Source organism: Heptranchias perlo, chromosome 19 (genome assembly GCF_035084215.1).
Source record: "Heptranchias perlo isolate sHepPer1 chromosome 19, sHepPer1.hap1, whole genome shotgun sequence".
Lineage (NCBI taxonomy): Eukaryota > Metazoa > Chordata > Chondrichthyes > Hexanchiformes > Hexanchidae > Heptranchias > Heptranchias perlo.
In genome coordinates, this window is record NC_090343.1 from 25055055 (window position 1) to 25074265 (window position 19211).

Below are 19211 nucleotides of genomic sequence, written 5' to 3' on the forward strand. Positions count from 1 at the left end.
TGGGTTTTCTAATTAATTTCAACAATCACAACCATCTTTTTTGCCGTGAAGAGCGGGGAGTTCTATTTTGGTATCCTGGCCAACATTTCTCCTCCAATCAATAGCACCAAATAAAAACAGATTAACTGGTCATTCATCTCACTGCAGTTTGTGGGATCTTGTTGTTTGTAAAAGGACTAGCATGTTGGCTTCTATAACAAGAGTCATTGCACTTCAAAGTAATTCATTTTTGAGAGTTGCAATAAGTGGTTATCTTAATGCAAGTCATTCTTGGCTCTTCACTCATGCTGTGAAAAGTGCTATTATTCTCCCTTGAGTGGTATCTTATTAAAAAGTTATTTTTGTCATGATCTGATCACTTGGGAGAAAAAAATTAGCATTCTCTGATTCATCCTCTGCCTAGTTCAATGTAAGAAAAATGATAGGCTTGCTTCTATGTTGGCAGTACTGTCTCATAACCACTAGGTGAAGCTTTAAAGTCTTGGAATAGATATGTGTGTCCTTGACCAAGGTGCTGCATTTTCAGAAGATAAAACACTCAGTTGCTATCATGTATTGTACATGACAGTTTGTCTGTTGTTATTTGCATTATGTATTCACATTTCCTCTGGGTTTTTTTTAGAGATTTGAATTGTCGTTTCTATTCTAACACACAAAGGATAAAAATACAATAGCCAAGGACACAATTCATTGATTTTTTTTAATGTTAGAAACCATATACATTTTCTAAGAATCTGCAGAAAACATATCCCTTTAAGGATTGTAAGTACTCAGTTTTAGTAAAAAATGAAAACCTGCCAAGTTAAAAATGGAATTTCACCTTTACTTTCTGGCTATGTGTGCACACTTACATCTCTGACAATAAACTATAGAATCCTCCACAGATTGTATTCCTCTGTATTGTTGCAGGTGGGCAGGGAATGTTTGATGGAGTGATAGTTTTTTTATTTGTGTCACTGGGAAATTCTGGATTCAGTGGTAAACTGAGGACATACATTGCTCCTGCTGATTCTAGCGAGCAGCTGTAATTGTTATCATTAAAGCTACAGCTTATGACTGTGCATGTACAGCAGCTTCAATGTATTTTCACCCATTGATGCCCATTCTGTTAATAACTGCTTTTATTCCGTAGTGCCCCATACCCTTCTGATGCAATTTCATTCGCTTCTAACACCTATTGGGTGTCAGCCTTGACTCAGTGGTAGCTGTCTCACCTCTGAGTTAGGAGGTAGTGGGTTCAAGCCCTACTCCAGAGACTTGAACACATAATCTAAGCTGACACTTCATTGCAGTGCTGAGTGCTGTACTGTTGAAGGTTCTGTCTTTCAGATGAAGCATTAAACGGAGGCCCTGCCTTCCTTCTCAAGTGAATGTAAAATATCCCAATGCATGATTTGAAGCAAGAGTAGGAGAGTTGTCCTGGCTAAAATTTATTCATCAACTAACATCACTAAAAATAGATTGGCTGATCATTTGTCTCATTGCTGTTTGTCAGACCTTGCTGTGTGCGAATTGGCTGCTGTCTTTCCCTACATTACAACAGTAACTACATTCACTTCAAAAGTACTTAATTGGCTGTGAAGTGCTTTAGGACATCCTGAGGTTGTGAAATGCGCTATATAAATGGAAATTCTTTCTTTCTATATATGGCTAGAATTTCCACAGGCGATCTCCCAATCTACCATCATTAATTTCGGCAGAAGATCAGCAGAGCTCTTGTAAATGGCTAAAAGCTTGTTTCTCCAGGATTTCCACTGATCTTCTACTGAAGTCGCAATGGGAGATTGGGAGAACCCCATGGCATTGCTCCCCATATTGATTAACTGGAACATGCACTTTTTCCCGAACTTCTTAGGAGCATTTTGTTGTTTAAACAGTGAGCATGTTGACATTGATGGAGGACTGTATTGACTCCGTATTGAGTTATTACACAAGGGGTGGGGGAAGGGAGGGAAGAGTTCCTCTGTTTTCTATTTGTAACAAAATGTACACATGTACCTGGAATTGATGGGATCCTCCGCACCCCCCCCCCCTCCACCGCACCCCGTAAAAGTGGCATAAATGACTAAAAGAAGCCATTTACTTGGATTCTCCAGGGTTTTCACAATTTTCCACCAAAGTTACGGTGGGAGATTGGGAAAACCCTGTGAAAATTTCCGCCATATTCTTTACACACAGAAGTTTTCCGCCATGGTTGGAATAACAGAAAGATCCCAAGTCAATGATAATAATTCAGCTCTTAGGCTCAATATCTCCTATACACCAATCCCCAGTAAAGTCAGTAATATGGGACAGGAAGGAAAATATGAAAGGATACTACATTTAATGATAATTCTTTGAAAAATGTTTAATTATTGAATGGGATCCTGATAGTGGGAATCCCCTTTAATGATTCCCAGACTGAAGTGTAGCCTGTTATTGCCACTGGCAAACTGTAAGTGAGAATAACTTGAGTGCACTTTATTAAGTAAGTTTTGATATCTAGCAGTTTCAGATAAATTTGATTAAATTGTGTATTTCTAGTCTCTGGGAGAGATAATTGCTACAAAATATATTTAATATTTTAATGAAACTTTCCATTTATAGCCATTTCAGTTAAAACTGTAAAGACCAAATAACTGCATGTTCAGAAAGAGGAGTATACTGGTTTCCTGCTTAGCGTGGTGACAAAGTGGAAAACAAGGATTAATTACAGGGTTGTCATTTTGAGTGATCTGATTGATTAGATTTGGTGCATCACCAGTGGTGTAACTGGAAACCAGCTTACCTATTATTTCCATGACAATGCTTGCAATTCAAGGTCACCAGTTTCCCAAGATATTACTTAATCAAAATGGCTGATCAACTTAGAAAGAATTACAGTGTGAAAGCTTTTTTATCTTTAAAACTAGCTTCTTTATTACAAATTAAAAGATAATCTTCAAATTTTATTAATAAAGATGTGCATTGTTTCAGAATTTATAGAATATTGAAAAATATAATCTAAATGTTACAGTTTGCCTTGCCTTTAAGTCTAAATGTTGCTTTGTTGGGACAGAATAATGGTAATGATCACAGGCCAATCCTGAACAGGGAGCTGAAAGTATGAATCAAATTACAGTTCAGTTTCATCAGTGAACAATAAATCAGCTCTAAAATGACAAGTTAAACATTGTCAATCATGTTAGGCTATAATATATAGCTAGTTATAGACAGTGACTATCTTTGTAAAATGGTGAATATATGAAAGTCTCCATTCCTGTCAACTGAATTTTTGGACATGAGACTTTTTTCACCTCCAATTTCTCCCTGCCTTCTCTCCTAAGGTTGCTGGCCCTTGCTGGAATACTGTTTCACAAATGTAGACACATCTGTTGTATCATTCTTCATTTTGTGAGCTTACTATCAGCCCTGCAGTCATCACCGGTCCATTTCTCATCTGACAATCAAGTACATGCACTTTCCAGCAAGAGTCACTGGATAGTGATCAGACCAGGAACCCAGGCTGATTTTTCCCCTTCCTAGATGAGAGATACTGAGACCAATTGTAGAATTCTGGCTGAGATCAGTTAACTGAGCACAGTCCGGGAATCAAAACTAGGACCTTTTGTCCTGAATATCTTTATCCACTTGGCCACGGTGGGAGGGGGAGACGTTTTACTTTTTTTGCCACATGATGTCAAATTTCAAGGCAACACTCTTCAATAAAGAAAACAACAACAACTTGCATTTATAGCGTGCCTTTAACATAGAAAAAAATGTCCCATGGTGCTTCACAGAGGCAAAAGGAAAAAAAAACGCAGAGCCAAAGGAAACATTAGGATCCGTGAGGTTGGGGGTCTAAATTTAATGTTGTTGCGTCCGTTTTATGGTCCTGTAATGGGCACAACAATAACCAATTTAGCAGTGCAAAGGCTCATGCCCAATCTGCATGGGAGTTCGGGCCACTGCTAAATTGGTAAGTGCGTTTATTTAGATGGCCTTAGCAGCTGCCTGAAATGGGCATAGCCCTCATTTCAATAATGAAATGAAGCTCCTACGCTCATTTCAGACCCCAGACTCCTACATTTCTTTGCCCTAGATGGAGCTTGAGATGCATCGGCTGGCCTTTCTGAGGCTTGAGCGGCCTAAGCAGCGGTCCCTAAAGGAACTGCTGGAGGTGCACAAAACAGTGAGATAACAGAGCAGGGGCAGGAAGATAAACCAAAGCTGGAGATGCTCTGGTTAAAATTGGATACTTACGAGTGGAAGCATAAAAAAATAGCAATCTAAATCACTGAGTGGCAGGAACAGAAGATATAAAACTAAATAAAAGTTGCCAGTGCTAATGGAAGATTGGCAGCCTCACTGCAAAGTGTATTAACAGTATTGGAAGCTGCAAACTGACACAGTAACACAAAGCAAAAAATGAAAGACTTTATACATTGTAAAAAAAAAAGAAATCTAGCTCTTTTATTATGAATAGCTGTTTCATTCCCTACTTTTTTAGAAAACAGCCTTTATACCATATAAAAATCAAATTACCGGGATATAGAAAAGGCGATTATGCAGTCCATTAGATGCTGTTAAGGATTCTTATGCAGAGATCATAAGAGCCATAAGAGTTAGGAGCAGGAGTAGGCCATTTGGCCCCTCAAGCCTGCTCTGCCATTTAATGAGATCATGGCTGATCTGATTTTTTACCTCAACTCCACTTTCCCGCCCTTTCCCCATATCCTTTGACTCCCTTGCTGATCAAAAATTTGTCTAACTCAGCCTTGAATGTATTCAATGACTCAGCCTCCACAGCTTTTTGGGGTAAAGGATTTCAAAGATTCACGACCCTCTGGGAGAAAAAATTCCTCCTCATTTCCACCTTAAACGGGCGACCCCTTATTCTGAGACTATGCCCCCTAGTTTTAGATTCTCCCATGAGGGGTAACATCCTCTCAGCATCTACTCTATTGAGTCCCCTCAGAATCTTGTATGTTTCAATAAGATCTCCTCTCATTCTTCTAAACTCCAATGAGTATAGACCCAACCTGTTCAATCTTTCCTCATAAGACAGGCCTTCCATACCCGGAATCAACCTAGTGAACCGCCTCCAATGCAAGTATGTCCTTCCTTAGATAAGGGCACCAGATCTGTAAGCAATACTCCAGGTGTGGTCTCACCAGCACCCTGTACAGTTGTAGCATGACTTCCCTGCTTTTATACTCCATCCCCCTAGAAATAAAGGCCAATATTCCGTTTGCCTTCCGGATTACCTGCTGCACCTGTCTGTTGACTTTTTGTGTTTCATGTACGAGGACACCCAGATCCCTCTGTACCGCAGCACTTTGTAGTATTTCTCCATTCAAATAATATTTTGCTTTTTTATTTTTCCTCCCAAAGTGGATGACTTCACATTTTCCCACATTATATTCCATCTGCCAAATTTTTGCCCATTCGCTTAACCTGTCAGTATCCCTTTGCAGACACTGTGTCCTCATCGCAACTTGCTTTTCCACCTATCTTTGTATCATCAGCAAATTTGGCCACAAGACACTCTGTTCCTTCATCCAAGTCATTGATATATATTGTAAATAGTTGAGGCCCCAGCACTGATCCCTGTGGCACCCCACTAGTTACAGATTGCCGTTTTGAAAATGACCCTTTTATCCCAACTCTTTGCTTTCTGTTAGTTAGCCAATCCTCTATCCATGCCAGTATATCACCCCCAACACCATTAGCTCTTATCTTGTGCAGTAATCTTTTATGTGGCACCTTATCGAATGCCTTTTGGAAATCCAAATATACTGCATCCATTGGTTCCCCTTTACCCACCCTGCATGTTACTTCCTCAAAGAACTCCAATACAGAGAATAAATAAATGCACCGTCATCTTCTGCTTTGAATCTCTAAAAGTTCTGCCAGAGGCTTTGTCAATAAAGACTTCTACAAACTGTCCTACATGTCTGTTTATAGCCATTGGCACTTGACATTGACACATGTACTGAATAGCTTGATAAATAAAACCTTTCTTGTCAAAAGATGTAACAACATTGACTGCTTTTGATTTTTTTTTAGGGTAATGTTGGGCCTGCAGCATTTTGGCTCCTATTGTTCTTGCTGAAACACCCAGAAGCAATGTCTGCAGTCCAGGAAGAAGTCAAGAAAATCTGCTTTAACCATGCAGTGTCTACCATTAGTCAGGATGTTCTTGACAATACACCAATTTTCGGTACCATTTTCTTTACTTAAAATGTTACTTTGTTTATTTCATAATTACTATAAGTTAATAACCAATTATCTTAATAGTTTTTGTAAAATAATGTGATTAGCCCCTACTCAAACTGCAGATCATCGACCCAACGCCTCTTCAATTTTCATATACTATCCTTAATCTCTGCTTTGGAACTTGTAGATTTTCTGTTGTAGTTTTATTTTCTGACCTAATGTATTTTCTCTTTTTAATAATGACTAATTTTTTAACATTAAATGCACTGATATTTTCATATTTCCTTTCTTTGTAATGTCCTTATTGGAGTGTATGAAAAGATTCAACATTGTCACCTGGTATATATGCAGTGAATCCATTACGTTGGAGTTGCTGCTGGGTGCATGAGACTGATGCATCAGGAAGCATTGGTACAAACACCATACTAAGGCTAATGTAAAAGTGACTATTGTATAGATAGTGTTTGGTCAACTTTTAATCAACATATGAAGATTTCAATCTCTTTATCTAAATCCTTAAAACCTCCCTCTTTGACCAATCTTTTGGTCACCTGACCTAATATCTCCTTATGTGGCTCAGTATCAAATTTTGTTTGATAACGCTCCTGTGAAGCACCTTGGGACGTTTTACTATGTTAAAGGCACTACATAAATGCAAGTTGTTGTTGTAAATTAAACATGGTTGAACTTTATTGTGACCAGGGGACTGGGTGGCACAGTGACTTAGCACATAGTCCTTTCAGCTGTAGGTCTTGGTTTTGAATCTAGTCAAGATTGCTGGATAAAATTATTTTCTCCGTTTTGGCTGAAAGAGTTCTACATGAGATGAGTTTGGGCGGTCACTAGCTAGTTTCTTGGACCCCACAGCAAAAAAATCTTACCCGTTATTTGACAATCTCACTCAGAAACCAAAAGGAGAGCTGATGTGGAAAACAGAAATCTCAGAAACTGCAACTAGGGACAATTTTCTGAGACCGGATTGAACATACATTGTTGGGGCAGGATAGAGGAAGCTTTACTTTGCAGCTGTACTTGACTTCAGAGAACTTAATGGTGATTCTGGAGCCCAGTTTTTGCAATCAAAGGCCCCGTTCCTCTGCTTCACTTCCTGTGGGAGAATGATGGCTCTGTCAGGGAAATACACTGTTCTCTGCCTTCTTACACTCCTTACAGACACCTGTTGATCATGTTACCTTCCTGTTTGTCAAAGTGTGCAGTCAACATATCTCCCTGCTTTGAGCTGCACACTTTGACAATCAGAAAAGTCAACCTCATTATCACAATGTGTGAGAGCAAGGATTAAAGGTTGATCTCAGAAATACATGCAAGGTTTTATGTACTTGATGTTTCTTTAGACTTAACCATTTCTCTAAGGGCTGGTTTTCCACCAAAATTCAGCATTCAGGAAATTTAGAAGTCATCTTGAAAGAGTCTTTACCTCCATGTTAAGATGCCATTACTTTTTCCAAAATTTCAAAAGCCTTTCTGAAAGAAAAACTGAATTCTAGGAGTAAAGTGATTGCAGTAAAACATGTTTTAATGGCAGTATAACATTTTTAAAATAAAATATCAAAACAGCAGCAGTGTCCTAGTCTTTTCCGTTCTGGTGGCTTCAGAAGCTGCATTGATATACATTTTGTATATAATGCAGGTGAAATCTTGCACCTGACACATCTAAATATTTAATCCATTCTTCAGTGTGACCTCAGAGCAAACAGCCCTAAGTTCATGCCAGTGTGAAAATGATAACAAAATGGGTTCCTGGTGTGTTATCAATCATAGAATGATGCAGCACAGAAGGTCATTCAGCCCATCATGCTTGTGCCAGCCCTTTGAAAGACCTATCCAATTAGTCCCACTCCCTTGCTCTTTCTCCATAGCCCTGCAAATTTTTCCTTCTCAAGTATTATCACAATTATTCTTCACTGGAAAATTCAACAGAACAGTATGGACAAACTAGGTGCATTAATTATTGTAATTTTGAAAAATACAGTGATGCTATTTCCTTTTTGCTAACAGATAGTGTTTTAAATGAAACCCTGCGGCTGACAGCAGCGCCATTTATTACCAGAGAGGTTCTTCAGGACATGTCACTGCAGCTTGCAGATGGCAGAAAATATCACCTCCGAATGGGAGACAGACTCTGTCTCTTTCCTTATTTAAGTCCCCAGATGGACCCAGAAATCTATGAAGAACATGAGGTAATTTAGATTCGCATGATGGTGCTTTTCATAAATGGCTGAGAAATTATTCAAAATTGAAAATCCACATGATATGAATATCTTATTAAAATGATATGAACATATTGTAACAGTATCCCTTTTTACTGGCTCACAAACGCTGTAGTTTAAAATCGTTAAATGCCAAACATAACTAAATCATGTTTTAAAAACTTGGTTGGAAGTTTGTTTTAATTAAAGTGAAGTATCAGTTTGGCTCAATTGGTTGTACTCTTGCCATTAAGGCAGAAGGTTTTGGGTTCAAGTCCCATTCCAGCACTTGATTTCCTAATCTAGGCTGACATTCAATTCAGTACTGAGGAAATGCTGTATTGTTGGAGGTGGTGTCCTGTGGATGAGGTGTTGGGATCGATCTTAGCTTCTGGTGAGAAACCGGAGGAGGGAAATTGTTTCTGACCCGCCTCGCGGCAGCACGAGAACACATCTATTTTAACCTCATTATCATGCCAGGCTTCATTACCATGCCACTGGTCCACTTCCCGTCCAAAACAGGCAGGGAAAGCTAGTGACCTCCGGAAAATCGGGCAGCGCATAGCTGCCCACCGGCACACGGGTAATTCTTGAGAAGGAGATGCTGGGAGGGTCTTGTGGGAAGGAATGGGGATTGTCCGGGGCAGGGAGGCCTAACTGTTCCTTGTGAGGCCCAGCAGAGCATTCCTGGTCCCACAAGGGAAAGTAATAAATTTACCTTACAGGGTCTCTTCACACCCCAATCCTCTTCTGACGTACTTCAGGCTGGCAGGAAAGCCGCAGCGGCTCCCCCACTCAGGCCTCACTTAAAATTGCAGTTGGAGCCTGATGATGTCATCTGCATATTTAATGAAGGATCCTGCTGACTTCAGGTGGATGCCTTTGATGCCTAGTTAGAGGAGCAGATTAAATTCAGGATTGTCAGGGGAAATCGATGGGTAAGCCACCCGAAGCATTTCAACTGCCTACCCGCCCCGTTTCCACCAGGTGGGTAGGGTTAAAATCCACCCTGCCCCCCCCCCCCCCCCCCCCTGCTGGGATTATCCTCCTAGGGTTAGTGCTCTGATTTCAGGTTGGATCACAGAGGAGAATCCTAGCCGTTAAACAAAGACTTTTTTTAATTTGTTCTCGGGGTGTGGCCAATGCCACATTTATTCCTCATTTGTAATTTCCCTGAGAAGGTGGGGATGGGCTTTCCCCTTGAACCGCTGCAATCCTTTTGGTGATGGTGCATTCAAGATGGTGGCAGGTAGGAAATTCCTGAATATTGACTCAGGAACAGTGATCTATTTCCATGTCAAGATGGTATGTGACTTGAAGGCGATAGTTCCCACGACATTTCTGCCCTTATCCTTCTCAGCGGTGGAAGTCGCAGAGGAAGGCTGTCGAAGCAATCTTGCATCCTGTAGATCATTGTAAATCCTTACTTTCTTTTACAAGACTATCAGCTGAAACTAAATCAAATAGACTTTAAAGGATGGCATTATACTGGCACTGACATCACTCTTAGTGTTGTAATTGGCACTGTTATTTCTGATATATTTACTGATGTCTCCCCATCTGGGAGTCAGCTTCAGCTAGGAGGGCAGTCATCTGACTGGCACAAATGCTGCTCTGTTTCAGTCAGCAGGATACATCATATCCTACTCCTCAGTGAAGAACTGCACTGCCTTAAATCTTTTCTCATAATAGCTTACTTTTTGGGTATATAAAAGGCATGGCTAGAGCCAAGCCAGTGCCAGCTGTGACTTAACTATCCAGCAAATGAAAAAAATTACATTTTACTGATCAGTGCCAAAGCATTACCAGTCTTTCACTGGAGTGGGCAGGGTTACAAATTTGACTGATACCTCAACACTAATAATTCATTATTGGCCCTGTGTTACTGCTAGTTTGACTTACAAAGAAACAAAGAGATGTTGGGACAGTTGCATTATCTTGTTATGTGGCTTTAAGTGAACTCAAGAAGACCGTGGCTTTAGGGCCAGATTAAATTTGAAGCCAGTTTAGCAACAATTTGTTGGAGGCCATGAAAATTTTCAGTACAAGTCATAATTGGCTCTGCTTCAATAAGTCTTGTAGAGAACAGACAAGACTTTTTACTGATGAGATCATCAACCATAAGGGATGCCAAAAAATGGTAGAAATCACATTTTTGTGATTACCAATGCATAGAAACAGAAAGTTACAGGAACACAGACACAAACTGGATTGGAAAAGGCTCTGTAATCCATCTGGCTGGCCCTAAAAATGAATGCCTTTCAATCATCCACTCCCTCAAACTTCTATCTAATTCTCTTTTCAATTTTTCTCTCTACCACCACGGCCTCTCTGGGCAGCCTATTCCTCACATTCACCACTCTCTGTGTAGTTCAGTCTGAACTGTATGTGCACCTTCCCTCTTCTAAACGTGTGTCATAGAAACATAGGAGCATAGCAACACAGAAACAGGAGTAGGCCGCCATTCAATTAGATTGTGGCAGATCTGCACCTTAATTCCATTTACCCACCTTTGTACCATATCCCCTGATACCCTAACCTGACAAAACTCTATCAACCTCAATCTTGAAAATTTCAATTGACCCATCACTGACAGCCTTTTGGGGGAGCAAGTTCCAGATTTCCACTATCCTTTGTGTGGAAAAATGCTTCCTGATTTCATTCCTAAATGTCCTAGCTCTAATTTTAAGATTATGCCCTCTTGTTCTGGATTCCTCCGCTAGAAGAAACTGTTCTCTGTATCTACTCTATCAATTCCCTTTATTATTTTAAACACATCGATTAGATCACCACTCAACCTTATACATTCAAGAGAATACAAGCCGTCCTCATTATTTAAATCTTTAAGCCCTGGCATAATTCTGATGAATCTGCACTGTACTCCTTCCAAGGCCAATATATCTTTCCTGAGGTTTAGTACCCCTTAGTTCTAAAGTTTATGACAATCTCAAATATATTATCAGCGTTCAATTTTTCCCTTAAGAATCTTGAATACTTCAGTAATATCTCTTCTGGGCATTCTCTTCTCCAGAGCAAGCAGTCTAAGGCTCATAGCTCAGATGCCTTAAGTTAGTTATCAGTTTGGTTGCCCTTTTTTGCACTGCATCCACTACCTGAATAGCTTTGCTATAGTATGGTGACTAGAATTATAAACAATACTGCAAGTGTGGCCCTACCAGTGCTTTGTATACTCACTATCCTTCCGCTGGTTAGCTTTCATTACTGCTGCCACATGCTGCGCTCTTGGTTTCAGCAAGCAATCCACTATTACCCCAGTCCCCTCTCCCGTGTTGTATGCAGTAGCTTAAAGATATTCCCACTGTTTATTTACATTCCCTGGTCTCATTGTTTTGCATTTGTCCACATTAAATGCCATTTTCCACACATTAGCCTACTTTCTCAACCTATCTAGATCATTTTGTGCTTGTTGTGCCTCTTCCCTATTATTTAAAACCATCTCACCCCGATTTGGTGCCAACTACAAACTTAGATAGTTTTGTTTTTACCCCTAGCTCTACAGCACTTATATACACCGTAAGTGGCAATGGTCCCAGTACTGATATCTAAGGCACCCTTTGCCACATCATCGAGCTTTCTCTGGCTTTGCCATTTTCAGTCCTCCTCAGAAGCTTGCTTCCTATTCCATGCCTTCCTATCTTGTGGACTATTCACTTCTGTATCAAGGTATTAAAATTCTAAAATCTAAATATATCACATTCACAGAATTTCTGTTATCAACAAGTTCTATTGTTTCCTCAAAGAACTACAGGAAATTTGTTAGGCATTCTCTTTTACCATACCATCCCCTTTTTAGAATGCCTTCTAATACTCACCAATGCAGGTTGGTGTCACTGGCTTGTAGTTCCCTGGGTCTTTTTAAAGATTGAAATTATGTTAGCTGCTTTCCGATCGCCGATTATTATTCCCATTTCTAATGATTCGCAAAAGATAATGGCGAGAACAAGACTGATTTTGTTAGCCATTTCTTTAAGTAGCTTTGTTCAATGAGGAGTGTAGAAGAGCATGCCAGGAGCAGCAGCAGGCGTACCTAAAAATGAGGTGCCAACCTGGTGAAGCTACAACTCAGGACTACATGCATGCTAAACAGAGCTAAGCGATTCCACAACCAACTGATCAGATCAAAGCTCTGCAGTCCTGCTACATCCAGTCGTGAATGGTGGTGGACAATTAAACAACGAATGGGAGGAGGAGGCTCTGCAAACATCCCCATCCTCAATGATGGCGGAGTCCAGCACATGAGTGCAAAAGAAAAGGCTGAAGCGTTTGCAACCATCTTCAGCCAGAAGTGCCAAGTGGATGATCCATCTCGGCCTCCTCCCGATATCCCCACCATCACAGCAGCCAGTCTTCAGCCAATTCGATTCACTCTACATGATATCAAGAAATGGCTGAGTGCACTGGATACAGCAAAGGCTATGGGCCCCAACAACATCCCGGCTGTAGTGCTGAAGACTTGTGCTCCAGAACTAGCTGTGCCTCTTGCCAAGCTGTTCCAGTACAGCTACAACACTGGCATCTAACCGACAATGTGGAAAATTGCCCAGGTATGACCTGTCCACAAAAAGCAGGACAAATCCAATCCGGCCAATTACCGCCCCATCAGTCTACTCTCAATCATCAGCAAAGTGATGGAAGGTGTCGTCGACAGTGCTATCAAGCGGCACTTACTCACCAATAACCTGCTCACCAGTTTGGGTTCCGCCAGGACCACTCAGCTCCAGACCTCATTACAGCCTTGGTCCAAACATGGACAAAAGAGCTGAATTCCAGAGGTGAGGTGAGAGTGACTGCCTTTGACATCAAGGCAGCATTTGACCGAGTGTGGCACCAAGGAGCCCTAGTAAAATTGATGTCAGTGGGAATCAGGGGGAAAACTCTCCAGTGGCTGGAGTCATACCTAGCACAAAGGAAGATGGTAGTGGTTGTTGGAGGCCAATCATCTCAGCCCCAGGACATTGCTGCAGGAGTTCCTCAGGGCAGTGTCCTAGGCCCAACCATCTTCAGCTGCTTCATCAATGACCTTCCCTCCATCATAAGGTCAGAAATGGGGATGTTTGCTGATGATTGCACAGTGTTCAGTTCCATTCACAACCCCTCAGATAATGAAGCAGTCCGAGCCTGCATGCAGCAAGACCTGGACAACATCTAGGCTTGGGCTGATAAGTGGCAAGTAACATTCGTGCCAGACAAGTGCCAGGCAATGACCATCTCCAACAAGAGAGAGTCTAACCACCTCCCCTTGACATTCAACGGCATTACCATCGCTGAATCCCCCACCATCAACATCCTGGGGGTCACCATTGACCAGCAACTTAACTGGACCAGCCATATAAATACTGTGGCTACGAGAGCAGGTCAGAGGCTGGGTATTCTGCAGCGAGTGACTCACCTCCTGACTCCCCAAAGCCTTTTCACCATCTACAAGGCACAAGTCAAGAGTGTGATGGAATACTCTCCACTTGCCTGGATGAGTGCAGCTCCAACAACACTCAAGAAGCTCGACACCATCAAGGACAAAGCAGCCCGCTTGATTGACACCCCATCCACCACCCTAAATATTCACTCCCTTCACCACCGGCGCACCGTGGCTGCAGTGTGTACCATCCACAGGATGCACTGCAGCAACTTGCCGAGGCTTCTTCGACAGCACCTCCCAAACCTGCGACCTCTACCACCTAGAAGGACAAGAGCAGCAGGTACATGGGAACAACACCACCTGCACGTTCCCCTCCAAGTCACACACCATCCCAACTTGGAAATATATCGCCGTTCCTTCTTTGTCGCTGGGTCAAAATCCTGGAACTCCCTTCCTAACACCACTGTGGGAGAATCTTCACCACACGGACTGCAGCGGTTCAAGAAAGCGGCTCACCACCACCTTCTCAAGGGCAATTAGGGATGGGCAATAAATGCCGGCCTTGCCAGCGACGCCCACATCCCATGAACGAATAAAAAAAAAATTCAGACTTAATACCTTGTCCTCTTCTCGTACTGTCAGCCTATCCATGATGCCCTTATGTGTAATTCTTCAGTGCACATAAATGACTTGGAAGGGGTGAATAGGGAATAATAAAATACAATATTAAAACCAAAAGAAGGAATTTCCGACCATAGGATAGGACATGAAAGACTTAACTGCATTATAGTGGCCTCACTGATATGTTAGTTTTTAACCAACAACCATTTCATCTTTGTAATGGTATTATATTACTGCACTACACTCCAAGATACAAGGAACTTTTCTATGATTCTAATTATAACGTTTTTTTTTATTGAACTTACAGAAATTTAAGTATGACCGATTTTTGAACCCAGATGGAACAAAGAAAACAAATTTCTTCAAGAGTGGAAAACAGCTGAAGCACTACAACATGCCCTGGGGTGCAGGAACTAATGTTTGTATTGGACGATCTCATGCAATAAACAGCCTAAAAATGTAAGTGTCGTATAGATTCACAGTATATTGTATTTCCCTGTAAAAGGCAGGGTATTCCCTATAAAATCCTGTTGTGGAAGTTGAGAGGTTCGACTGTACGAGCTCACAAAGCAAATGGTGCCATCTAATGTATCTTGGATGTTGGGAAAGCCAGAAACCCCATAAAACTGGTTGGCCCTATCTCGCTACTGTCTTGCTATGATGCCAAACCCGATAAATTCCCCAGCTCTCCTGAAAAATGCATGTCACCTGATGAATACATGCCTATATTACAGAATCCCCCATGGCTGCCTGAAATGACCATATGCCATAAAAGATGATGATGGTCATCACCTTCATAGCCACAGACAGAGCAGTGCAGGCAGATGACTGGTTGCAGGCTAGTTCGAATTGCATTGTTGCCTGCCTCAGCTGGGAGAGGTTTGTCCGTTTTGGACCAGGATGCTATATAGTGGTAACAAATGCTTGGAATTTCCACTCGGGTTTTCTGGCGGGAGATCAACGGAACCCCTGGAGAAACAACGTAAATGGCTACAAATGTCTGTTTGCACCATTTTTCCAGGGTTTCCGCTGATCTTTTGATGTTGTAGTGGGAGAGTGGGAAAATCCTGCAAAAGGTCTGCCCAAAGCCTTCTGATTCAGGGTAGTAAAAACTTACCCCACTCATCCTGCTCATCTTTAAGTGGTCGCCTGTGTTTGTTCATTCAGTATCCAGGCAAATCTATCTGTGCAGCTGGAACTGAAATTATGCTGGTTTACAGCCTATGGAGAAGGAAGAAGCAGATAGGAAAAATGTCAATCTAAAAATCAGGCAAACCAGGTACACCAGTGACTCTGTATCAGAGCAATATCTTAAACTATGTACCTAGCAGCTATATCTTTTTTCAGACAAATTTTATTGAACATAACTAAAATTAATTTTACTTTTTACAGGTTTGTTTTTATAATGCTACACTGTTTTGATTTTCAACTTACTGATCCAAAGTCAAAAGTCCCAGCCTTTAACACAAGCAGATATGGATTTGGAATGTTGCAGCCTGAAAACGATATCATGTTTCAGTATAAACACAAGGTTGAATAGCCCAAAGGACAACAAAGCAACAGATATCGGAATCCTCGAATGGGCCAGGGGACTTCTTCATCCTTGTTTTTGCAGCTTGCGCATTCTTACTCACTTAATGAAAAATTATCTTTTCCTGTTGCGTTGAGTAATTGTTTTCTTTTTATAAAGAGAAGTTGATGTGGAGTGAAGTTATCAAGCAACATTTTTTGTAAAAGTGTTATAGTTCAGAATGGAATTAACGTGAGAATTACTTTGCAAGAAATAATGGGAATTTTTTTGATTAATCTAAGCTCTGTTAGGATGAATGGATGAAGTGGAGAGGCTGAAAAACGTTGTAGCCACAAGACTTCATAACCTTTTTTTTCTGCAATTTTTTTAATATTTAAAAAAAAATAGAAAAACTGCAAGGCCTTTTATGATGATAACAATCAATAATTTTTGCTGTGAAAAGAACGACAGAATCTGATGGAACATTTTGAACATGACACCCATCTATTGTTGTGTATCAATGGCACATGTTGGTGAACTGACCATTTCAAAGTGTCCTAAATGGGTAATCCTTACTTCATGTAGCACAATTAAAAATGAATTATTAACTCCATACTTATTTCATGCTGCATTCCATCATTCTATTTTTATGCAGTGGGGCAGGGACCATCACATTCCCTTCATTTTTCCCATGTGATATAATTACAACAGATTTTTTTTTATTGATTGTTAATAGATTGCCTAATGCTTCATGTGTTAATCAATAGGAATCTACTTGAAGTATTACCAAAAGTGGAGATTTGATAGAGGTGTTCAAAATCATGAACGGTTTTAATAGAGTAAATAAAGAGAAATTGTTTCTAGTGGGAGAAGGGTCGATAACCAGAGGATGTAGATTTAAAGAACCAGAAACAACACGAGGAAACTTTTTTTTTAACGCAGAGTTGTTATGATCTGGAATGAGTGGTGGAAGCAGATTCAATAATAACTTTCAAAAGGGAATTGGATATATACTTAATGGAAAAAATTTTACAGGGCTATGGAGAGAGAGCAGGGGATGTGGGACTATTTGGACAGCTCTACCAAAAAGCCAGCTCAGGCACGATGGGACGAATGGCCTCCTTCTATAATACTATTAAATGTTACTAATGGGTCTGACTAACAGTTCCCAGAGTGCATCATGGAATGTTCAGTCATTAGAAGAAATTAACATCACAAATATTTATTTGCAGTGAAGTACCATGTAATATAGAAAGTGTAAAATTACTACAATTCAGCAGTTTCATTAAATAAGGAAAAAGAAATTTATTTTAATAAAAGGCACACCCAACAGGAAACCTTGCATGGAAAATATAAGAATTGTATATTTTTCTGAAGTCTGGAGATTTGTTTCATTTAAATTTACTCCTGATGTACGCATGGTCCCTGTTCTACTGCATACAGATATAATGATGGAATGCAGCATGAACTAAGAATGGAGTTAATAATTCGTATTTAACTGAACATGAAATAAGGATTACCCAATTAGAACTCTTTGAAATGTCAGTTTACCAACATGTGACATTTATTTCGAAATAACCAATTTGCATGAGAATAGACAGATTCACCAATACGCTGCTTTTAATTGGAACGCCTGACAAGTTCTGGTGACGTTAGCCAAGGAGATTCCCTGGAGTGCATCTGCTTGCTGGTATTGATGTTTCCAGATCAATAGAGAGCTGTCTTTTGATTTATTGTTCAGTCTCAGCTACATTTTTACTGGTTTTGCAAAATATCTCTCTGAGACAAGAGGAAAAAATAATTGAAGATGGCTTATCATCAGTCAGAAAATGAATCACACAGTCAGACATCACTAAAAAGTAAGCATGCTTTATTAACATCAAGGGAATGCATCTACTTTCCTGTTCACACACTACAATTTTTCAGGGTATGTCTAAAGGCCAATACTCATTATTCAATGTACCCACCCCTGGAACTACCTTCTCGTTCAAGGCTCAGATTTTTCTTGCTTTGGCTTGTAAATTTATGGAATAAATTGACACCGAACAGTCAGAAGAAACCTGCAAAATCAGCAAGACATTGGAAAGATAAGGGCTTTTGCTGCAGTAGAATCAAACAGAGGAATCTATCTGGAGCACAGTCTCAGAAGATAAGTGTCACATTAATGAGCTGGATGGGCCAAATGGGCTTTTCATGTTTCAGTTATCTTAATTATGCATCCGTGTGGGACCTTGCTGTGCGCAAATTGGCTGCTGTGTTTTCTACATTACAACAGTGACTATACTTCTAAAGTACTTCATTGGTGTAAAGCGCTTTGGGGCATCCTAAGGTCGTAAAAGGTTATATAAATGCAAGTCTTTCATTTAACTGATACAATCATGTTCTCATTTAGTATTGCAATGACATTAGTTTATGTATTTAAATAGACACATATATATTTGTAATATATTAAGTCACTATTTTATTTAAGCTATTTAAATATTGATTTTATATGTATTTTTATTTATACATTTTAGAGAATTTATAGAGGTAAAGTGTCAGCTGAATTGTTGATTGAAACTTTACAAATCAATTTTAATGTCCATATGTTTGTCATATTTATGTGAAAATATTACTTGTAATAAGGAAGAAGTAAAGTTCACACACTTGAAACATTGTTCAGTTGACAACCTCTAAAGTAAGAAGAAGATGTGATCTTATAAGGTAGTCATATAACATATTGATTTGAAGCAGTTTCTTCAGTATTTGTATTGGTGGTTAGTGTAATTTGGAGGTAAAGTTGTCTGAATCACATTTTAGATTTGATGTGAGACACTTTCAGGAGCTACCTCTGTACCCATTTCAATGTCGCTGCATGGATACATTTGGCTCAATTTTGAAATGGTGCCGGGTTCACAGTGGAGGGGGTGAAGGTGCGTGTGGCAAACCCAAATTTTAAAAAAAACTTACCTTTTCCAATGCAATTGCAACGTAATTGATGGTGATTAAAGTTGTTTCCGGGTTTCGCGCCAAGCCGGCTGCCGAAAGGAGCTGCAACGCGAGGGGCGGGGGAAAGAGAGAGAGAGAGAGAGAGAGACTCATCTGGCGCTGGAACAGAAAGTGGAGGGCGCGGAAGATCGGGGGGGGGGGGGAGAAGGGAAGATCGGTGGGGGGGGAGAGGGGGGAGATTGGAGAGGGACATCGGGGGGAGAGGGACACGGAGAGGGAGACATTGGGGGCTGAGAGGGGCATCGGAGATCAGTTTCACCAGGTGTGAATTGGAAGCCGTGGGAAAGCCCCCCAGTTAAGTTTAAAATCGTTTTCACTATCTAAATCA

The 19211-nt window shown here is 40.5% G+C and overlaps 1 protein-coding gene across 4 annotated transcripts in view; it reads left to right on the plus strand.

Moving 5' to 3' along the window:
- ptgis (prostaglandin I2 (prostacyclin) synthase) overlaps positions 1-19011 on the plus strand; it is a 71279-nt gene extending 52268 nt beyond the window's left edge. For 3 of the 4 annotated variants that reach the window (XM_068000521.1, XM_068000522.1, XM_068000519.1), the window contains exons 7-10: positions 6028-6181; positions 8197-8378; positions 14693-14844; positions 15778-19011. In XM_068000521.1, the coding sequence (XP_067856622.1) occupies positions 6028-6181; positions 8197-8378; positions 14693-14844; positions 15778-15925 (636 nt within the window). In that variant the 3' untranslated portion in view covers positions 15926-19011. Of the gene's footprint in view, positions 1-6027; positions 6182-8196; positions 8379-14692; positions 14845-15552; positions 15665-15777 lie in introns of all 4 variants that reach the window. The other variant, XM_068000520.1, reaches the window with a different exon arrangement.
- The last annotated feature ends 200 nt before the right edge of the window (positions 19012-19211 follow it).